Source organism: Emys orbicularis, chromosome 1 (genome assembly GCF_028017835.1).
Source record: "Emys orbicularis isolate rEmyOrb1 chromosome 1, rEmyOrb1.hap1, whole genome shotgun sequence".
Lineage (NCBI taxonomy): Eukaryota > Metazoa > Chordata > Testudines > Emydidae > Emys > Emys orbicularis.
In genome coordinates, this window is record NC_088683.1 from 310,131,711 (window position 1) to 310,155,026 (window position 23,316).

The 23,316-nt window shown below is 37.4% G+C and overlaps 1 protein-coding gene, 1 long non-coding RNA gene and 2 other non-coding genes across 4 annotated transcripts in view; 1 reads left to right on the top strand and 3 right to left on the bottom strand.

Annotated features, from left to right (window-relative positions):
* Positions 1 to 17,086, top strand: part of ITM2B (integral membrane protein 2B) — a 32,729-nt gene extending 15,643 nt beyond the window's left edge. The window contains exons 2-6 of the mRNA XM_065416898.1: positions 6,854 to 6,982; positions 8,900 to 9,106; positions 11,562 to 11,672; positions 15,123 to 15,273; positions 16,353 to 17,086. Of these exons, the coding sequence (XP_065272970.1) occupies positions 6,854 to 6,982; positions 8,900 to 9,106; positions 11,562 to 11,672; positions 15,123 to 15,273; positions 16,353 to 16,441 (687 nt within the window). The 3' untranslated portion in view covers positions 16,442 to 17,086. The remainder of the gene's footprint in view (positions 1 to 6,853; positions 6,983 to 8,899; positions 9,107 to 11,561; positions 11,673 to 15,122; positions 15,274 to 16,352) is intronic.
* Positions 16,987 to 18,919, bottom strand: LOC135889090 (uncharacterized). Its single transcript, XR_010561922.1, has 2 exons — positions 18,282 to 18,919; positions 16,987 to 18,078 (listed from the first exon to the last, which is right to left on the bottom strand). It is a non-coding gene; the product is annotated as an uncharacterized LOC135889090 (long non-coding RNA).
* A 3,969-nt stretch (positions 18,920 to 22,888) lies between these two features.
* Positions 22,889 to 22,970, bottom strand: TRNAT-AGU (transfer RNA threonine (anticodon AGU)). The gene has a single exon. It is a non-coding gene; the product is annotated as a tRNA-Thr (tRNA).
* Positions 22,971 to 23,079, bottom strand: LOC135873152 (U6 spliceosomal RNA). Its single transcript, XR_010561089.1, has one exon. It is a non-coding gene; the product is annotated as a U6 spliceosomal RNA (small nuclear RNA).
* Between the last annotated feature and the right edge of the window lie 237 nt (positions 23,080 to 23,316).

Sequence of the window (23,316 nt, forward strand, 5' to 3'; positions counted from 1 at the left end):
GTGGGAAGTGTCATTCTGCCCACACAAATGTTAGCCCTTTATATAGATTCAATTTTCAGATAGATAATCATGGCCTGTTTGTGTATTATGATGTAAACATCCTTTTAGTAAACTTTGGACCATATACTGTGTTTGATTTATGTGCAGATCAAAGGCAATATGTGGCACTTTCGAAGCAGAAATATTTATAAACTGTATTTTGAATCTTATTTTTGTCTCCACCATAGCTACTTTTAAATATGGGTTAATATCTTTTGGGTAACTGCTTGCTGATTACAAAGCTTGATGAATTCTTCATGGCACATCATGTTGGCTTTAGACAGGCTAATACTCAATTGAATGTTCCTGCACAAATGGATGAAAGTATATTTCTGCGATGCATCCCTAATTTACTTAGAGAAATAAAGGCCTGATTGTCATAATTTTTGGAATGTGAGCTGGCTGGGTGTGTACCTTAAGCATGAAACAAATTGTAAGTGTTTATTATTGTCCCAAAGTCCACAGAAGGGGAAGATTTACCTGTAAATCCCCATGAGATTATCCAATCTAGGAATACCTTTGTCTGAGTGCTTCTCCTAGGAGCTGTCCTCTTAGAATTTAAAAAAGTTACCCTAAATGTTAACTTGGTGCTGTCGAATCTTTATACTTATATTGGAACAAAATGCAGAAGCACTAGAAGCTGAACTGAAAAGAGCAAGAGAGTATTTGGCACACTTCATCAAAGGAGTAACTGCAGATGTTTGTGGGGCTACAAGTTATTACATTATTTTTCTTTTAACCTGTTCCCCAAAATAATTACTTACAAGTTACACCTGTCTATCAGTTCTAAATATATTTTATAAGGGCTTCTCTATCTTATTCTGTAATTAAAAAGTGTTATGCTCAATGGGCAATTTTGGTATCATTTGAACAACTCAAGAGAGCACTTTATAATTCCAGAAGGACACAGGCAGAGCGAAGCTTGACGCCATCCACTGACCACAATAGGCAAAATAATCTTTATTCAAACGAAACAACTATAATCTTGGTATAATTTATTCAGTGAGGCCAGGTCAAGCAAACTTCAGAGAACCTGGCCAGTAACCTTAGATCTCAAATGCATAATGAAAGAAACATTGTTATCTGTGTATAAAAGAGCTGCTCCACAGTATTCAGATTGTGGAATTCTAGATCTTTTAACTTAAACGCTATACGATTAGTATACAAATTAAAAGGAAGTAGAATGAGCACACACCTTTGTTTGACCCCTCTCCAAGGGAAGTGAGTTAGTCAAATCTCCACTGAGTCCCTTTCTGATCTTAGAATGAAGAAGTCTTACAAAGGGCAAATGCCAGGCTCATGTCAGTCTCCACTTAAAGCATTTTGCATCAAAGAAGATTATCTGTATGGAGTTGTCATAGCGTCAGGGACCCAACTGGGAATCAGAAGGAAAAAGCCACACTGGGACAGAGATGAGACCTGACAGTGGAAGGGCCAGGATTGATTGCTGCTGCCCGTAAAAGGCAGGTAGGAAGAAAGGAGGGAGGCATATCCTTGGAGGCCTACATGCATCTAGCGATTATATGATGAATTTTGCAGGTGGAGACTCCCCAGCAGAAAGTCTCCCAAGAAAGGACAGTTGAGGTGACAGACTGCAACCTCTGCCTCTCCAGTGGCCCTTTGCAGGGCAACTACAGACCCCAAAATGGGTAATACTGACTTGGAATGATGTGTAGTCAGGGCAGCTGGGTATATACTAATTTGGCACAATCTTCATTAGTGGAGCTCCCCTCTAAATCAGTGGTTCCCAAACTGGGGTTTGTGAAATGTTACAGGGGGTTCTCGGGGAAAAAAATTCCCTAATGGTGGACATAGCTGTCCCTAGGGACCCCAGGCAGCACAGGGCCAGCAGCCCGGAGCCCCTGGACTTCCACGAACTAAGCAGATCAAAGCAAGCATCTCTATCACACTGAGGAGATTTAAACTTCAAGACATCTTATAAGAAATGGAAAGGGAGGTGGATATTTTTTGCTGTTTTTAAAATTAAATAGGCAGCTAGTATTGTTTTTAAAATTCTTATGAAGAACAAGTTTAGGCTTTGTTGTAACGTGTGTTGTTTGCCTGGACTGCTCAAGACCTGAATGCTTGTGTAGGAGGAACTCTTTGAGTTGGCTTCTTAAATACCTTCATGCTGTTTCACATCTGATACTCCTTGATGAAACATAGGAGCCTTGTCTTATAACAGGCTTATTCAAAGTGATACAAGCTATGAAAGTGAGATCTTGGAAGTGTTGCCGTTTTCATAATGTAATAAAAATACTGCAATGATACACATTATTTATTATTATTATTTAATAATGTCATAAAACAAATTTTATATTTCCAAGATCACTGCTTTTATAATTTATACTCAAGTAAAGGAGATAATCCCTGGAAATATTCATTTTTAGGAGGGGGTTCACGAGACTTGACATTTTAGTGAAAGGGGTTCACAGGTTGTTAAAATTTGGGAACCACTGCTCTAAATGAATGCTTCCCTTTCAAAGCAGGAACCACCCTAACAGAGGGTAGGCATCAGCAACACCATTTCGCATTCAAGGTGTATTGATCCTGAGGTGCAGGGGTCTGTTCCGGAATAGGGCAATGCAATTTGCTCTTGGGTCATTCTAGTTTAGCATAAACAGTATTGTGTGCCAGGAACTTAACTTGGTCGTAGGGTAGCAAGCAATTAGTAGTAGTATAATCTAGCATTGTGGGATTAATGAAATTATACATAACCAAAACTATAAATATTAAGTGCTTCCATTTAAGACCTTAATGATGTACTTAATTATCCACTTCAAAAAGGGAAATTAGATCAATATTATTCATTAATTTAACAGAGAATGTTTTTCAGTGTTGCCTGATACTTGTGGTTTAGCTCTACTGAGATGTGATAATCTCATGTGCTATCCTAAATAATAAGCAAACTGTACTTGAAACTGTGCGCTAAAATTGGCAACAGATTGTGAGCAAATTAGTGCTACAAATCAATTCATACATGTGAAATATCTTGGTACAGTATTGCTAGGCATATATTCACAAATAATAACAATACTTACCGTATATACTCGTTCATAAGCCGAATATTTTTGGTAAAAATTGACGCATCAAAGAGTGGGGATCGGCTTATAAATGGGTCTACACCAAAATTTGATGATTTTAAACTCTATGGAATCATTGAATTGAATATCTAATACATTGTCGTTTTGTTTACCTGGAGCATCTGCAGGCATGGAGCCCCTCAGCTCCCATTGGCAAACCGCGGCCACAGGGAGCTGAGGGGCTCCATGCCTGCAGATGCTCCAAGTAAACAAAACGTCCCGACCTGCCAGCGGCTTACCCTGATGGCTGGGAGCCAAAGTTTGCCAACCCCTGAAATATAGGGTTGGCTTATGAAAGGGTCATTCAGTTTTTGCTATTTTTACCTAACCATCTTGGGGGGTCGGCTTATAAACGAACGGGCTAATAAATGAGTATATACGGTAGCTATTATACATTGAAGGATTATGGGAATGTATTGAATGTTCAGTTTACATCTATCATTTATACATCAAAGAAAAAAATATTTAGGTTAGGAATATTAATAACACCTGTTTTAACTTCACACCATCTTTGAAATTACTTTCAAACTCCTTCCATCTATTTGGAGGTTCTTTTGGTATATGAGAAATTAGTTTGTGATCTAAGTCCAATTCCTAGGGGATAGGTGTACATAATGTAAAATCCTCCTCCATAGTTTTTTCATTGTTCTATCAATTGAATTGAATAGCTATTTTGGAATATTCTTTGTTTGCTATAGACAAGTGACTGTTCTCTCTCAATGCTGTTTGGATTTCCCCCCTACTCTCTTTAAAACAAACTTAAAACTATTAGTTTGTTTTGAGATAATTTAAAAATAAGGATATGCTAAACTTTTTATGTAATATCCCTCTCTCCTGAGTGTTGAATCCTCATTTTCTGTCTATTTTCCTAATTAATCTACAGCAATTTCAATGGCAGCATTTTAAAAAAAAAGTTGTATGTAGATGTCCTTCATAGTTTGAAAAGTCTTGGGATATGAAATTACCTGCTAGTACAGGGACAATATAAAAATAATAAAAATCCTTGCTTTACCTGACTTAGAGTTATAATTGAACACACTTGACTGAAGAATCCACAGTGAATCAGAAACTGAATTAAATTACCATGGGTATTGTATTAAACTTCATCCTCAGCCTTTCACTTGAAGGAACAATGTCAGTTTAAAAATCATGTAGCTAATGAAAAAATCCTTAGATAATTAACAATTAAAACTGAAAGGATTTTTAAAATTGCTACCTACATTTCACTGTTTATGCTGTGGTGAGTCAGTTTCATTTTTAATATTGTTTTCTAGCCATTTTCACTTTCAGGGTCTTCTGCATTAGCACAGAGGTTACAGTGCTTACCTTGCAAATGCTGCAGGGGAATTTTTATCAGTTAAAAACTCTGCTTCAATTAGAATTTGTTTATGCTTTCCATAGAAACATTTTTATTGGTCTAGAAAGTTTGATAATAGCTTACGTTTATAACGCCTACATTTCAGGTCAAGAGAATGCATCTTCCAGGAGCTCATAGTGTTCTGTATTTGGAACAGAAATCAGTGATGTATCTAGCTGTAATAAATGGAAAACGTGCCAAAAGAAAGATGCACTTATTTTGCTTCTTGCAGCACTCTGCAAGTTAATATAAAAAGCTTTTTTATTAATGAAGCATAAGCTGTGAATTATTTTTGAAAAGTTTTGATCCTGTTAATGCTTCTAACCTAGGGTGACCAGATGAGAATTCCAGAATATTGGGACCGCCGCAGGGGGAGTGCCTTTTCAATTGTTACACTCACCGGTCCGAGTCTTCGGCGGCACTTCGGCGGAGGGTCTTTCAGTCGCTGACGGTCTTCAGCGGCATTTCGGCAGTGGGTAATAAACTTTGCCGCCAAAGAAGGAAGTAGCCACCGCCGAAATGCCGCCGAATACTGTTGGCGACTGAGGGACCCGCCGCTGAAGTGCTGCCGAAGATCCGGACGTGCCGGGTGAGTATAACAATTGAAAAGGCGCTCCCCCTGCATGTCACCGCCACCTAAGCAACAAGGGGGGGGGGGAAAGAAACCCGCCCAAAACAAAATATCGGGACAAATGGCATCCCGACCGTACTTCGGTCGGGACATGGGACGAACTGCTCGATATCGGGACAGTCCGGATTTTATCGGGAGTCTGGTCACCCTATTCTAACCTGCTGTTGACAGCTGTCACCTTGCAGAAAAGTGGGTATGGAAGCTTGCTATATATTGCGAGTGTACACCACTATTAAAGCAACATAGAGAATAGGTTACAATTAGAACGTTGATGTTTAAAAATTCAACATTTTATTTAGTTATTAAATGCTATAACAGCTTGTTGTAATAATTGCATGGGGTCCTCTGAAAACAAACCCAAAAGCCATGAAAAGTATCTGCTGAAAGATAAGAGTATATCCATCACTCTAAAGCAAAACTTTTTCTTCCTCTTAGCAAAAGGGGTGTCTAGGGTTTTTCCACTTTTATTTTTCACTACTATTTTCTGTCTTCCTGATTGTCATGATTTCTTGTTGTCTCCAGTAGGAATGGTATAATGAATTACTTTCTGCTGATGCAAACTCTGACATTTATCTGTCAGTGTTATGGATTGGAAGAGGTTAGACTCTAGGAGTACACCTACACTGCAAAAAACCCCAACTCCCCAGCAGAGTCTCCCAGGTCACACTGTGGCACTACAAATAGCCATGTAGATGTTCCTGCTCAGCTGGAGCTTGGGCTCTAAAACCTGAGAAGGTGGATGTTTCAGAGCCCAAGCTCCAGACTGAGTGGGAACATCTACCCAGCTATTTGTAGTGCCATAGTGCGAGCCTGAGCCTGCAGACCCGGGTTCTGAGACTTGCTGCTACAGATGTTTTTTGGCAGTGTAGATGTACCCTAAGAAACCAAGGGCAAAATCCTGCCTTCGTTTACCTGAATTATGCAGAAGTGAGGGAAGTGAAGGGTATTGATCATGTGATATAGACATAGGCGTCCTTCTGCAAGCACCAGCTCAGGATGGCTTGAGGAGGAAATGCGTGATATGGTACTCCTTACTACTGCTCCAAAGAGGAGCATTGTGCATCCCTCACATGTAGCACAATATGTACAGAGTGGGGCCTAACAATGCTCTGTTGTGCTGGTAATATAGGGAACTGGCTACTGCCCTAGTTGGCAATCTATTGCTCAAAAGAGTTCTAGTATGAATTTCCCTCTTCTTCACCTATCACAGTCGTATATCACGGGGCCAGATTTTGCCCTAAGCTTATTATTCCTCAAACCTCTTAAATTGTACCATACTGAAGTGTGTCCTAATGCTTCTTCTGAATCCAGGTCCCTTACATGCTATTGTTTCACAAAAATTAGCCTAAAAATGGATACTTTTCTGGACACAATCTGTGAAAAGCTCAGCTGTGAGAGAAATGATGCTTCAAATGACTTCACCATTCCTGAACTCTCTCCGTGACTCCTCAGCTTGTATGCTTTTGATGTTAGTAACCAGTTGATCGGTCAGCCCAAGAAGATGGCAGTAAGAGGTTGCGGCGTTTATAGCTGTTTTTATCTCATCATAATCTCACCATAGGTGGTGTTGCTGTAAACCTTAACATGGAATAAGTTTAAAGTATTTTTTCCAAATATGAAATAAAATTACCCAATATTTTCTAGTGATGCTGGAAATGTTTGCACTAAATAGACCGGTACATCCACAATCTTTTGTGTCTTTTGGAATGTTATGTTGACAATTTCCCTTTGCTATGTTTCTAGGACCCTGAAGCTGTGGTGCCTGTTGGACAGAGGAGAGCTTGGTGTTGGTGTATGTGCTTTGGAGTGGCTTTTATGCTTGCTGGTGTGATACTTGGTGGTGCCTATCTGTACAAATATTTTGCATTCCAGGTAAGCTAAATACATTTTGTGTAGTAAAGGACTTTCATTTTTCTCCCTGTATGCACTGTTTAGTAGAGAGTGAGTGAGAGAGTGCTACTGGTTCTCTCTATTCACATTTATTCTTCTATAGGTTTAAGGGCTGAATGTATAACTTTTTCAGAAATTATTTTCAGTCCTCCTCCTTTGATAGGTCATTTGGGAATTCATGAATAGTGGTGTCTTTGGCAGTTTCACTCTGGGATAAATTACTCTCCTCCACATATGACCAGATTCAGAGGGAATGTGTAAGGTGATATAAGACTCCTTGGGCCAGATTATTGCTCCCACAGGAAAAACTCAGAGAGAGACTTCTGGGGCAGGAAATTCCACAGAATTCTCCCCTATTGTTCAGTTGGGAAGAGTGGTTTGCCCCCATCCCCCTGTGGAGTAGGCCATTGAGGAAGCCCCTAGACCTGGGATCTGCAGGAGGCCAGAGCTATCTCTACAGAGGCCTTACACCTCTGCATTGGCTCTGACTCCCTGGCAGTGCAGTTCCATTGGAGCTATGCTACAAGGGACTCCCCTGTGACTTCATGGGAATTCTGTGGGAATTCTGATAATACAGACCCTGAATTTCATGGGGCTGGTGGGGTAGCTAATGTGTCAGTCTGGCTAATATCCAGTCCCTCCCCACCCCCGAAACAGACTCCAGCCATGTGGAACACACTGTGTTTGGCCAAGGATGGGAAACAGTGCCATGGTGGCAGCTGACACTCCTCCTCTCTATTTGTGGGAGGGGCAAGACCTGTGCGTGGAGAGTTCCCAGGAAAATCCCATTCCCTGACAGCCTGATTTCCAGACACTTGATCCTTTGGACCTATTTACATCCATTTGCTAATGTCTACGGGAGTCTAAACTGATCAAACAGCACAGGAGGAGGAGCTGGAGGGGTCTAATTTAACTTGTATCTTCTTATACCTTTCTGTTCTGTTCTTGCTGTTCTGTTCTGGATCCTGGCTTTCTCTGTGAATTGTACCAATTTAGACTTTATCAGACTCTGGATGAAATTCAGAGTGGTGTAAGCTATATTCTGGTTACCAGGAGCAAGTCTAAGAGCTTGTCTGCACTACAGTCTTAGCTTGAGTTATCTACACCCAAGTTAACTCCTCTGGAGTTAGCCTATCTCAGGTGAGAGTGGTCATACTGCAAATAACGTATATAGTTGACAGGCTACAGCTTGTGAGTGAAGACAGCTGTAGTTTAAAACATCAGAAATGAATTCACTTTGTAAACAAACTTAAAAAGTCTTAAATCTAGGAAACTTTCAAGATTATAAAGGACTTCCTGAACTTGTTTTGGATAGTCAGAATAAATGAATTAAAAAGGATTTAGGCTAGAACATAAAACATAATCAAATATATTTAAGGACCTGATTATTGAATACTACAATTTGTAAGCACAAGTTTAGGCATGAAAACTTTTAAGTACCTTATTCTGCTCACAAATAATGTAATTAGAGGTATGCATGTCTTATTTGCACCTGCAGTAATTTGTTATGGAAGGCCAGGTTAAAAACCAGGTATGAAATCCTGGCTTCCTTGAAGTCAATGGCAAAATTCCGATTGACTTCAGAGGGGCCAGGATTTCACTCTAGGCCCTTAATCTCTTACTCAAGCTATGTAGAAGACCTGTGCTGTCTAAAATTGATCCAGTGTAGGCTTATGAATTAAATAAATTGGCAGAAAAACATGTAATTTAGCTTGATGATGGGCAGTGTCTGCTCAGGAGAAGTTTGAGAATGGAAGAGCCGTGTGGGTGTAGAGTAGAGTTTAAGGTGCAGTGACATCGCTATCTGAGGAAGCTTGCATAGTAGTTGGTCACATTTTAATTTTTTTATAAACTTGCTGAAATGTTGTTTGTTTTGAGGTTATTTTATTTATTTTTTAGCAAGGTGGTGTGTATTTCTGTGGAATAAAATATATTGAAGATGACTTAACTCTGACTGAGCCTGATGCACGTGCTCCAGCTGCTCGCTACCAGACAATTGAGCAAAACGTTCAGATCCTTGAGGAGGAGGATGTTGAATTCATCAGTGTGCCTGTCCCAGAATTTGCTGACAGTGATCCAGCAGACATTGTTCATGATTTCCACCGGGTAAGGAACGTCTGCTGAGAATCCTTGAAAGCATTTAAAAACAAACAAACAAAAAATTCAAAACGCTTATTTTTTTTATGAACTTAATCTGTGTGGTTTCTAATTATTTCAGTTATTTTACTGGTGTGAAAGTGTGAGCTCTGCAGTATTTTGGTATTCAGAAACTGGAAGTAATTATTAAACCTTGTGTACAGAGTGCACATTTGATGATAATCTTGCTGTTCTCCTGGTCTCTAAGCCACCATTTATAAAGTGTTCTTGTTCATGAAAAGAGAGGGGAAAAAACCCAAACACGTCCATTTCCTTGTCATAATACAAGAACGTGAAGAAAATTTTAATCTTATTGCTGAAAATACATGAAGCCAGATTGTGATCAGCAACAGTAGAGATGAATGTAGGGTGGAAGAAGCCTTCATTCCCTTGGACACCCATGTGCAGGGGCTGGTCATATTCACAGTCCTTGTATTCATCTAAGCTCAAAGATTATCATCCAGTAGTGCTTTCAGTGAAGCTAACCATTCCAAAGGGGATAGCAAAAAGGCAAGGATATGGCCGATGGGCTGTGGAGGGCAGTACATTCTGTATTCACTTTAAGGTGCATGGCATCAGCCAGACCCCACCCTGGTCATTTGGGAGCTCTCAGGAGGCACTCTGCCTCCACCACAGGCCACTCACTGATTTTAAAGGCATGACTGAGCACTACTGAAGTACTTTTATTCTATCTTTTGTCAATACGCATCTTTGTTGCACATCTTAGTAGTAAAATTTTTGCAAGACATCCCTGTAATGCTACAGCTTTCTCTCAGTGATCATAGTTAAAGTTGGAAAAACCCATTTTCTTTCTCTCCGCTTTCTGAAAATTATCCCATTATGCTTAAATAGTCCACGCTTGGTTTCACTGAAATGTGACTCTTGCTGCTGCTGAAAGCTTGAGGAAAAACTGTTGAGCTATTTTTGTGTTATGCAAGGCTGAAAAAAAGAACACTTTCCTACTGTGTAAAATCATTGCCACGCTCTTTTTGTATGAACTCAAACGTGTCTAAACATGAAGTTAATAGTTAGTGCTCATTTTGCCTAACATTCATAAGCTAGTTTGGGAAAAACATTGGTTAAATAATCATGTGATTAGAAAAAATTATTTCTAAATATGTTCAGTAAACTTTTGTTTACACTTCACACTTTCTCTACTTGGCATGACAGAAATAAAGGCTGGCACCTCATATGCCAAAGTGAGGTCTGACCTTCAGCACCCATTTCAATTCTGTATAATATTAATGTTGCATAATTAAATAAAATAAAAATAGGAAAGACCAAGGTATTTCCCACAGCAATGATAACTTGGCATAATGCAAATCCTACACAGATGTGATACCATGGTGAGAGGAGCCTTAGAAATATTATAGGTGATAAATATATTTTGTAGTATGCATTTAAGGCCTAATCCAATGTCCACTGAAGATAATGAAATCAATAGGAATATTCCTATTAGGCATTGGATCAGGCTATAAGAAACGTGAAGCTGTATGAGGAAAAAATAGCAATAGAAAATAAAATGTAATGTGACTGTAAGAACCTCACATTTTATACTTCATTATTTTTCAGCCTTAATGCTTTGTTAACTTAAGGTCCAATGCTGCAAACTCTTGCTATAAGCAAAGTACTTACTCCTTTGACAGTTAGACTAGTCATAGTACTAATCATTATGCTCAATAGTGTTTGCAGGATTGGGGCCCTTAGTTCTTTGTATTTAATACGGTACTCTCAAAAAATGTTGGATGTTGCAAGACTGAACACTTGAACACTTGCCCTTCCTTAGCAAAAACAATTTAGTTAATGGTGCCTCAAGACCTTTCAGTCTAGTTCAAGAATCTATTAGAGTTCTAGTTTAATAAACTATTGCAAATATTACACTTTGGATAATCCAGAGACCATAAATTACTGGTTTAAAATGTAGATTCTGCAAGTTTGACACTTTTGTATTTTTGTATATCAGTATATTAGTATTTCAACTGCACAGTATTTTGGAAGAATAAAATATTTTTATGTATAGCATCTGATATTTTCTATTGTGTTTTCTCTTCCAGTCATGTTTCATTGAACTCTGAAAGGGAGATTTGTACTTTCAGATTTCTCCCTGAAATTTTAAAATACAAGCAACAAGACTAAATAAATACTGCACTTAACCTCTGACAGCTCAGATGCACTGAAAAGTCTGAACTACCTAGTACCTATTGATTTGCAGAAATCTCTGTTCTAGCTAACCTGATATTAGGATTGCCTTTTATCTCTGTATCCCACCACCAAACTCAATAAATTAGAACATACCTTTTAACTAACAGTACTGCAGCTTACAGGAAGAACAAGTATATAACAGTAATTGAGCATAATATTAACAGTTTTGTTAACCCTAGAATTATTAAAATGATTTTGATTAGAATATGCATTTCTTCACCAGAGACTCACAGCCTACCTCGACCTTAGCTTGGATAAGTGCTACGTGATTCCTCTAAACACTTCAGTTGTTATGCCACCAAAAAATTTCTTGGAGTTGCTGATCAATATAAAGGTATGGTTGAATTGCAGGTGGTTTTGTTATATATAATAAAGAGAAACATGTTCATATTATTTTCACAAGCCCTGGAGTTCACATGTGAGAAGTGCTTTCGAAAAGTTAACTCCTCACTAAAGAACTTAAATCTTCAGAGGAGTTCAGTTTAAAGGAATTATAGATTTGGGAATAGAGAAAGATGTCATTCTTAGATGAGATTACATGTTTGGTTGATTAAAGGTAACTGCAGAGATGTAGAGTACTTAGACTTTTATGAGGCATTTGACTTAATGCTGCATGACAGTCTGATTAAAAAATTAGCACTATACAGTATTGATAAAGCACACGTTAAATGGATTAAGAATAGGCTAACGGACAGATCTTAAAAAGTAGTTGTCAATGGGGAATCTTTGAATGGGGGTGTTTCAAGTGGGGTTTCTGCAAAGATCAGTACTAGGTCTGATGCTAATCAACATTTTCATCAGTGATCTGGAAATAAATATAAAGTCATCGCTAATAAAATCTGCGGATGACACAAAGATTGGCAGACTGGTAAATAATGATGAGGGCAAGGCAGTCATACAAAGCGATCTGGTCCCCTTGGTAAGCTGGGCCCATTCAAACAAAAAGTGTTTTAATACAGCTAAATGCAGTTATACATTTAGAACAAGGAATGCAATCTAGACCTACAGAATGGGGGACTGCATCCTGGAAAGCAACTCAATATAAGATCCTAGTGTGAAGATATGGGGGGAAAGGGCTAATGCAATCCTTGGATGTATAAACAGAGGAGTAAGAGTAGAGAGGTGATTTTATTTCTGTGCATGGCATTGGTGAGGCTCATCCTGGGATACTAGTCTATAGAGTTCTAGTCTTCACACAAAAAATTATTCAAGGGCTGGAGAAAAGTGCCTTCCACTGAAAGAAGTAAGGAACTCAATATGTTTAGTTTATCAGAAAGAAGACTGAGAGGTGACTTGATTACAGTTAGACTTGGAAGGATTAGATTTTTATCAGTAAACATCGATTTCAGCACACACACAAACCAACAAAAATGTTTCCATCAATGAAAAAATTTTCAGATAGGCAAAGTAAAAAATACTGCTTGAAAACCTATTAGAATCTGATGTTAAGGATATTTACTTTGTATATTTTTACATGTGATGTTGACAATTTGTGTTTTAACAGTTATAAAGCTTTAAATATTTGAATCAACAATTATTGTCATTACATAATTATTGTTGGACACTCCCATAATTTCCCACAACTGTGAAAATTTAAATAGATAAAAATAAAAAAACCTTAGATATTGTTTGTTCAAATTATAAATAAACAGAATTCTGCTAAGCCTAATTACAGTATATAAGTAATACTTGGCTCTTTAACTTAATGGAGAAAACCTAATGAGAACCAATGGCTGGAAGTTAAAGCCAGACAAATTCAAAATAAGACACACATTTTTAACAATGAGTGTGACTAACTATTGGAACAAAATACCAAGGGAGGTGTTGGATTCTTCATTTTTTGATATCTTCAAGTGAAGACTAGATGCCTTTCTGAAACATCTACTTTAGCTAACCCCAAATTGGTGGGATCAGTACAGGGATAAAACTGCGTGAAACTTAATGGCTTGTGATATACAGGATGTCCAATTAGATGATCTAATGGTTCCTTTTGGCTTTAAACTCTATGCATCTATGTATATGGACAAATATGCTGCAAGAATAATTTATAGCTATGATTTTCCCCATCTGTAGTATGCAATTAAAATACTTAAGTGAGAGTGTAGAATTTCCTTCAACTACAGTAGAGAGCAATCTGTTTTTCTTATGTTCTATATTCTTTTAGATTGCAGTTTACGATATGGTGTACTTTTAATATGCAATGTCTCTACTGTAACAATCTTTATTTTCTTTCTGTGGAAAACAACCTTTTTTTCCACCTGAACTTGGAAGGTCTTTAACTTATAAATTATTTGTTTAAATAACAAGGCTTTTCATTGTTTAATGAACTACGAGGTCAGCTGGAAAAAAAAATTCACCTGTGTTTGCCTCTTTAGATGTGGTCAAAAATATTTTTATATTTCAAAGTAAATATATAATCACTACCTTGGTGCTAAAAAGAATAGCTCTTAATCAGCTTGTTTAAACATGCTGCTTGGACTGAAAAAATATTGTTGTCCTTAATCTCTGGTTTGTAATAGAAACTCATAAGTGGCTTATCGACAATAAAAATAAAAATCTTTAGCCAGCTACACTAAATTCTATGCTAATGTAATTTTCTGGATGCAGTGCAGCAGTTTCTTTGGATTCCAAGGTGCTTTTTAAAAGTAGCTTAAGTGTTTGAACTCACAAGTGAAAAATAGATTAAAAACTCCCTCTCATTGATGTCAGAAATAGGAATTATACTAAATGGAATCTTTCTACTCAGTCACATTTTAGAAAGACCGATTGATTTATTTGTGGATAACGTTTTAATAAAGTCAACTTTTAATAAAGTTGCTAATTTTTGTTTCTGTGAATCTTCTACTTTGACAGAAGCACACAATAGGGCCTGATGGTACTCTCTTTTAAATCAATGGCAAAACTCTTGTGGACTCCAAATGGACGAGGAATGGGGCCATAGTTCTGTTTTCTGAACCAGCTTTCTGAACTGTTGTCTGCAGAGTTTTTCCTGGTGGTCTCTGGAGAGCTCAATAGTCACATTTTTTGGGCTTTCCTTACTTTCTGGTAATAGCTGACCTTAAAGCAAACATACAGGAAAAAATACTTTCTAATATATTTTTATTTAAACAATTGGTATAGTTGCCACAAGGATGTTATGTGATTGTCTTGTGGACCATCTATCCTCCCATTCACTGTCCATTAAGTTGTGGCCTGTGCTATGAAAATGTTTGGGATCCCCCTATTTTAAACTTAACAGAATGCAGAAGGATAGTAATAAACTACTGATCCCTGGGACCTCCATCAATCAGCAAGATAGTACTAACCTCCTGCACATTTCTGCAGTCTTTACTTGGACAGAGCTTGTATTGGAAACAATTGACTCCCTAGTAAGTGATAGTGTTTGGTGAGTAAAGACTGCAAGATTTGGCCCACAGTGACGAACCTTAATTGGAGAAAATTTGCTTCTCTTGTGTGGAAAAAAAACTGATATAGATTTAATTTTTGTAATGGAAGACACTATATGTCAATGTCTCCTGCTGTGAAAATGTTGTGACATTTTATAGGATTATTTTATTAGCTCTTAAATAACTGCACTAAAATGCAGTCACATTCCTGATGTTTAAAAGAAAATTCTGTATGTATTACATATTTTGGAAGTCTGCAAAGCTGCAAATCCTCGTTTGTATAGAACTGCTGCTGTTTGAGAATATATAAAATTGATTTGAATTATCTTGTGTGTACTTAGCAGAAGAATGAATGATTGCACTTCTAATAATGAGCTGTTGCCTTTTTGTTAATGTAGGCTGGAACATACTTGCCTCAGTCCTATCTGATTCATGAACAGATGATTGTTACTGATCGCATTGAAAATGTGGATCAGTTGGGGTTCTTTATTTATCGTCTGTGCCGTGGCAAGGAAACCTATAAACTACAGCGCAAAGAAACCATGAAAGGTAAAGTCTCTTGAGAATGTTATCTTGTGTTGATGGAAAAGTTAATGTTTCTAGTCAATAAATAGCTGGATATGTTGAAGACAATACCTCTCAGATTAAAATTTAGAGTGGTCTTGCTGTCATTGGCTCCTTGAAACTCCTGAGTGTTTACACAGAGATTAGCATGATAGGGTATTAATCTTGAATGAAGACTTGAAGCATGAATGCAATATAAAATGACCTTTTTCCTCATTAATTTTTCTTTAAATTTTCATTCAATCCCCCACCCCCAAACTTGAAAAGGATTTTTAAGAAAATGAAAATTTTCTGAGATTGTTTAATTGAAAAACCATTTTGTGTTGAAAAAGTGTTTTGGCAGAAGATTTTCAGTCAGCTGCAATATAAATAACACAAAGCTAGTAATAGTGGCCTTTACCATCAGTAACTATAACTATCAGAATAGTTAAACACGTACACACTTTATGGTTCAATTTTTCATATATAGAAAGGATGGTCTTATGGCCAAAGGACAGAATTGAAAATTGATATGTCCTAGATGTTTTGTGCAAATTTGGCCATGTCACTTAACTGCTCTGTGCCTCATAGTCTGCATTTGTAAAATAGGAATAATACTTGTCTACCTCACAGGGATCTTGTAAAACGTATATTATTTGTCTGTGGAAAGCTCTTTGAAAATCTCAGATTCAAGCGGCTAGAGAAGTGAAGTATTATAGTTATTGTTTAGCATTTATTTAATGTAGAAGGAGAAGTTTACAAGCATACACTGAACTAAATTAATTGAGTAACTTAGTCAGATTGCTGACTGTGTTTGGGAAGGTGGCAGATGGGAAAAATGATTGCAAACAATCTTTTTAAAAACATGAATACTTTAATTGATCCCGTGATAAATAAGGGACACAAGTAAATAATAGATCACTAAAGTGTTGATAAATTTGCTTCTGATTTGAAAGTGAATTGAGAGGAACCTCTGGTACTTCTTATTGCAGTAAATGGACTAATACTTTAATTCTTCCATTAATATGCATCACTCTATCTCATTTGTCATCCCTTCCTCCCCCATTTCCCCAAACTCTCAACAGGAATTCAAAAGCGTGAAGCCACCAATTGCCGAAAGATTCGACACTTTGAGAATAGGTTTGCTATAGAAACACTCATTTGTGAACAGTAATGGAGAATATTACTGTAACAGAAGACTGAAAGATTACAGTATGATCCCACTTTGTATTGTGTGCAGTGATTATTTTTTAAAATCTTCTTTTATGTAAGTAGTGGACAGGGCTTTATTGCTGAACATCTTAAACACTTTTCATCTCATGATAAATTTTAAATATGTTTTAGGGGTTTTTCTTATTTTCAAGTGTGGTGCCCTTTTTATATTTGAATAGCAATTGTATAAAGTCTTAGTTACTAGTGCATTTCATGTGATGAATCTTGAATACTACGAGGAAGATAACGTCTCTGAAATATCTGCCAGTTTTAATTAAGTAAAATTGAAAAGAATTATTAATCTGGAGAAAAATATGTACAAATGGACTGAAAGAACTACTTCTAACTGTAATATTCTAAGCTATATAGTTTGTTACAGCATACAGATAAACATATATTTGAATTTCTCCTCACTAAAATGTGCAATTTGGTTTTTTTAAATCTTGTCATATTTACCTTTTCAAATTGATTTCTGACTTGATGTTTTAATATGGCAAGTGTCTGCTGTAACTATCTTTAGAAAATGTAAGGAAATTAAGCAGTAACTTGTTACTAACTTTTATATAATCCATGTATGTGCAATGGAAAATAAATCTTACAAACCTGTTTGTCTAAAAGTCTTCTTGGGTTCTCTTTTGCTATAATTAATTTAGGGGGAAAATTAATGCTTGTTCCACATGAATGAAGCCATATATTCTCCAGAAATTTGACCGAATTAGATGATTTGTCCCACCAATAGCTTTCTTAGATGAGTGGTGAAATTAAATCAAAATACAGTACATTATTGTAATATGGAAGATCAACAAGAAGCACACTGTTCATTTTGGCTGTTCATTTAAAATGAGTATTGTGCTACCCATTTAAATTGTGTGTTTTTTACACTGCACATACCATAATAAGAGAAGACCTAAGGTTGGCTTACTCATCATAGTTGGTTAATTTTTAATAAACTCTTGTTATATCACCATAATTTACCGTCATTGTATATTTGTAAATCTGCATATTGCATTCAATAGCTGTAGAATACAAAGCATTCATACTAATTATGGAGATAGGATTGTGTCAGCCACTGCAAAGGTATGAAGTGTATTAGCAAGGTTGTTGGCCATCAGTGTTAAACTGCTTTATATAATGATCAGTTTTTAATAAAGCACATGAAGCCTTGATATGTTTGCAGCTTTGATAAAATACAAATACAAAGATTCCCTGTGAAAGAAGCTCTGATGACTTTTCCCTCATATAAAAACATCTTAGTATAAGATTACCTAAGATGTTAACTTTTTCTAAAACTGTTTTTTAAAAACCATGTTTTTTACTTATGTATATCTTGTATTTATCACAGACAAACGAAACACTTGAATTCTAAATACTAAGAATAAAACTTCAAACTTTAGGAGCCCAAAGTTAGACACTTAAGCCCACGTCCTCAACTGGTGTAAATTGGCTTAGCTCCATTAAAGTAATTGGAGATAGACTGATGTATGCCAGCTGAGGACATGGTCCATAAATTCATAATTAGTCACCTACAGTAAAAGTGGCCTGATTTTTTTTTTCTTTTTTAATTTTCTCTTCCCTTCTCCATGAGTGTTGCACTCACAACTCCCAGAGAAACCGATAGAAACTGTAGGTTCTCATAATCCTTAAAAATCAGGTCACTTTTATTTAGGTGCTCAAATATGGACTCTAAGCATGTAAGTTTCAAATTTCTGGCCCAAGACTTATTTGTTTTCCTTACTGCTATTTTGAGGCTGGATTCAGTTAAAAAAGTACGCTACCTCCCATAAAAAGGCTATTAGGAGAACCTCCAGAGATCCATTTTTGAGCTGTGGCATGGGCAAGGGAACTGGACCCTATTTACTATATTGATTTTTGGACGTTGATATATTAGAAAGCAGAAATACTTAAGGAAAATATGCCAATGTTTAGCTGCTTGATGTATGCCTATTTTTAAAAATAATGTAATATTATGGGAGTCTGTATCTTACATTAATATAAAGTTTCTTAACTGAACTGAGTTCTCTCTTACTTTCTATCTCTTAAATTATCTTTTATTAATACTGTGGGAGGATACATTATGTGGATTCAGAACAGCTTCCTGCTATTGTAAACACTCTGCAAGCAAGCTTCCTGCTATTGTGAATGCTTTGGGTCAGGGAAAAATATTTACTGTAGAGGAAGGTTCTCTTAAGTATACAATGTAATCTATTTATTCTACAGTTGGTTTAATTGACAGTTTATTCTTAGAATGGATATGTTCATATGTGGTAGGAAATCTAAATAATCATGACTTCTGAAAAGAGATTAGCCTGATTTTGATGTTATAAGGCAAACATGAAAATTAGTAAAAAACCCATTAAGGATAATTTAACTTAAAATCTTTCAGGATGTTGTATTTTGTGCGTTTACAAAAAAAATGAAATAAATGCCAGGAAATGGCTAATGGTTCATTCTTGGAACTATGTTTTTCATGAGTCATGTTGATGTGCTTGGAAGCATGTCTCCTGCTGATTCACGTGCATATTGTTTCCATTTTCCACAAAAGATAATGGTTAACCTTGTAAGAACATAATAATGACCGTACTGTGTCAGATCTATGGTCCATCTAACCTAGTATCCTGTCTTCCAACAGTGGCCAATGCCAGTTGCTTCAGAGCAAACGAACAGAACAGGCAATCATTGAGTGAGCTGTCATCATTCAGCGTCTGGCAGTCAGAGGTTTAGGGACACCCAGAGCATGATGTTGCGCCCTTTGACCACCTTGACAAATAGTCATTGATGGATCTATCCTCCATGAATTTATCTAATGTTTTTTTAAACTCAGTTATAGTTTTGGCCCTCACAACATCCCCTGGCAACAAGTTCCACAGGTTGACTGTGCGTTGTGTGAAGAAATACTTCCTTTTGTTTGTTTTAAACCTGCTGCCTATCCATTTCATTGGGTGACCACTGGTTCTTGTGTTATGTGACGGAGTAAATAACTCATTTCCTTATTAATTTTCTCCACTCTATTCGTGATTTTATAGACCTCTATCATATCCCCCCTTAGTCATCTCTTTTCCAAGCTGAAAAGACCCAGTCTTTTTAATCTCTCCTCAGATGGAAGCTGTTCCATACCCTTAATCATTTTTGTTGCCCTTCTTGGTACTTTTTCCAATTCTTTTTTGAGATGGGGTGACGAGAACTGCATGCAGTTTTCTAGGTGTTGGCATATCATGGATTTATATAGTAGAATTATGATATTTACTGTATTATTATCTATCCCTTTCCTAATGGTTCCTAACATTATTAGCTTGTTTGATTGCCACTGCACAGTGAGCCGATGTTTTCAGAGAACTATCCACAATGACTCCAAGATCTCTCTCGAGTGGTAACAGCTAATTTAGATCCCATCATGTATAGTTATCCCATTATGTATAGTTGGGATTATGATTTCCAATGTGCATTACTTTGCATTTATCAACATTGAATTTCATCTGCCATTTTGTTGTCCAGTCACCCAGTTTTGTGAAATCCCTTTGTAATGCCTTTCAATCTGCTTTGGACATAATTTTGCATCATCTGCAAATTTTGCCACTTCGCTCTTTACCCCCTTTTCCAGATCATTTATGATTATGTTGAACAGCACATGTCCCAGTACAGCTCCTTGGTTGTTACTCAGTGTCTGGAGCTTTCTTTTGACTTCAGATTTTGGGGATGATGATATGTGATAAATTTTGATGCCTGATGTCACCTTAAATAGACCCATCAGTGCACAATGCCTCTAATCAAATACGTTTTGTTTCGTTTTAACCAAGCAAAACTATAGCCAGAACAATAGGAACCACGGTTGCTGTTTTCTAAGGATGAGCATGAATGCTGTGCTATACTGAGCAAAACACATTTATTTCAAAATTATTCCCAGGAAAATGGGAGTAAAACTGACCATTTTTACTGTTACTTTTAAAATACCTGAAGCACTCAACACTTTCACTTATGCAATGTGTACATGTAATACTCATAAGCAAATATCAGATCTAGGTTTACCTGCATCCTGTGCCTCTAAGGATTGAAGATCTGCTGAGGGGATCAAAAGGGTCAGCTTTGGTTGCAGCAGCAGAGTTTGCTTCACTCTGAAAGGACTGAAAAGCAATGGGGCTTGTGCAAGCTGTGCTTGGTTGGCTGGTTATGTATTTTTTTAATACTAACTTTATTAAAACTCTAGTTTTTAAAACTGTCCCGGGACTGGGAGTGTACCTCACCATTCTTGTCCACCAACCACCCCTCTCTGGCTTAACTTGGGTTTGATTTTCTTACTGGAAGTTGGAAACATACCTAAATATTTTGAAAGCTTCCTTTTTAACCAAAAATAATCCCATTGTCATGACATACTTTGAGATTAATATATTAGAAGCACAGAAGTATTACCATTACTATGTGCTGCAGTGTTTATTTTGTGGTGAGGCCTGTATTGCTCTCTAGTATGTTCCATTCAACTTCCTGATGTCCAATAACTATTCACACCAGGTAATTTATTGGCAGCAATTAACTACCACACTGGACTTGTAAATTTAAAGAGCTTAGATTCATAGATTCTAGGACTGGAAGGGACCTCGAGAGGTCATCGAGTCCAGTCCCCTGCCCGCATGGCAGGACCAAATACTGTCTAGACCATCCCTGATAGACACTTATCTAACCTACTCTTAAATATCTCCAGAGATGGAGATTCCACAACCTCCCTAGGCAATCTATTCCAGTGTTTAATCACCCTGACAGTTAGGAACTTTTTCCTAATGTCCAACTTAGACCTCCCTTGCTGCAGTTTAAAGCCATTGCTTCTTGTTCTATCCTTAGAGGCTAAGGTGAACAAGTTTTCTCCCTCCTCCTTATGACACCCTTTTAAATACCTAAAAACTGCTATCATGTCCCCTCTCAGTCTTCTCTTTTCCAAACTAAACAAACCCAATTCTTTCAGCCTTCCTTCATAGGTCATGTTCTCAAGACCTTTAATCATTCTTGTTGCTCTTCTCTGGACCCGTTCCAATTTCTCCACATCTTTTTTGAAATGCGGTGCCCAGAACTGGACACAATACTCCAGCTGAGGCCTAACCAGAGCAGAGTAGAGCGGAAGAATGACTTCTCGTGTCTTGCTCACAACACACCTGTTAATACATCCCAGAATCATGTTTGCTTTTTTTGCAACAGCATCACACTGTTGACTCATATGTAGCTTGTGGTCCACTATAACCCCTAGATCCCTTTCTGCCGTACTCCTTCCTAGACAGTCTCTTCCCATTCTGTATGTGTGAAACTGATTTTTTCTTCCTAAGTGGAGCACTTTGCATTTGTCTTTGTTAAACTTCATCCTGTTCATCATATTCACATGTACATTCATCAATGATATGCTTCCCTCTCTTAGTTTCTCCAAGTCTTTCTCCCAGTATCCTCTTTTATTATTTATTTATATTCTTTGAAAAGAACACAGAAAACGAGAAAAAACTTGTCTATTTTATTTATCTATCACAACTTAATATTTGTCAAAAAAGAACATGAAATCCCTGATAGCACAGTATGAACTGTCATACAGAGCTAGTAATTTCACAGGCTGTTAGTACTGCTTCCTCTCTCTAGTTTTTAAAGTCTTTTTTCTGACTCTACATTGTTTTTAGTTTCTAATTTTATTTTCACTTTTTTGGTCACTTTTGCTTCAAATCTTCCTCCAACCTATAATTCAAACTTTGCAACTTTGAAGAAAGCCATGAGATATCTTAAGTCTTGTCTATATATACAATTTTACTGCTTTAACTATGTTAGTATAACTAAAGTGGTTCAACTCCCCCTAGTGTGGATGACGATGTTTGTCCTTCGCATTCAAAGATGACTATGACATCACTGGTTAGTTTGGTTTCTGTGAACACGTGAATGGCTGATCAGGCCAATTTCAGCTTTCAACTGTCTGTGGTGCACTGAACAAGAGATGCTGCCAGGGGTTATTTGATTAACAGCGGACATGCTGCTTTTGCGTGATTTACACTGCTGGCGCTTCTGCTCTGCCTCAGTAGTTCTCCTCATAGACTGTAGCTCCAGCAATGATGAGGCTTCGCCAGGTAGAACAATCATGAGCGAGATCTCTCCAAAACTCTGTCAATGTTGAAACGCCTCAAGGATAACTTGAGAGAACCCTTGAAATATTTCTTCTGGCCTCCTTAAGAGCCCTTTTCCTCCTTTAGCTCACCATAAAAGATCATAGAATATCAGGTTGGAAGGAACCTCATGAAGGTCATCTAGTCCAACCCCCTGCTCTAAGCAGGCCCAATCCCCAGACCCTGAATGGCCCCCTCAAGGATTGAATTCACAACCCTGGGGTTAGCAGGCCAATGCTCAAACCACTGAGCTATCCCTCCTGCCCACAATGAAATCACTCAAACGCTTCTGTAGTTGGCAAGATTCAAACCTGCGCAGGGAGACCCTAATGGATTACTAGTCCATCACCTTAACCACTCAGCCACAACTACTTTAATATGGAACGCTTCACGAATTTGCGTGTCATCCTTGTGCAGGGGCCATGCTAATCTCTGTATCGTTCCAATTTTAGTATATGTCTCTGTCAGTAGTTCATCTGACATTCTGGTGATATGGCCTGCCCATCTCATCTGTGATTTCATCAACAAAGTACGGATGCTTTGAATACCTCCCCATAGGAGAATCTCAGTATCCGGAACTTTGTCTTGCCATCTTATCAGGTTCCTCAGACAGTCCATGTGAAACTTATACCCAATATAACTGCATCTTGCTGAATCAATGTGCTTTATACTGGTATAGCTATTCCCATATAAACAAGGGAATAAGATACACTGGTAA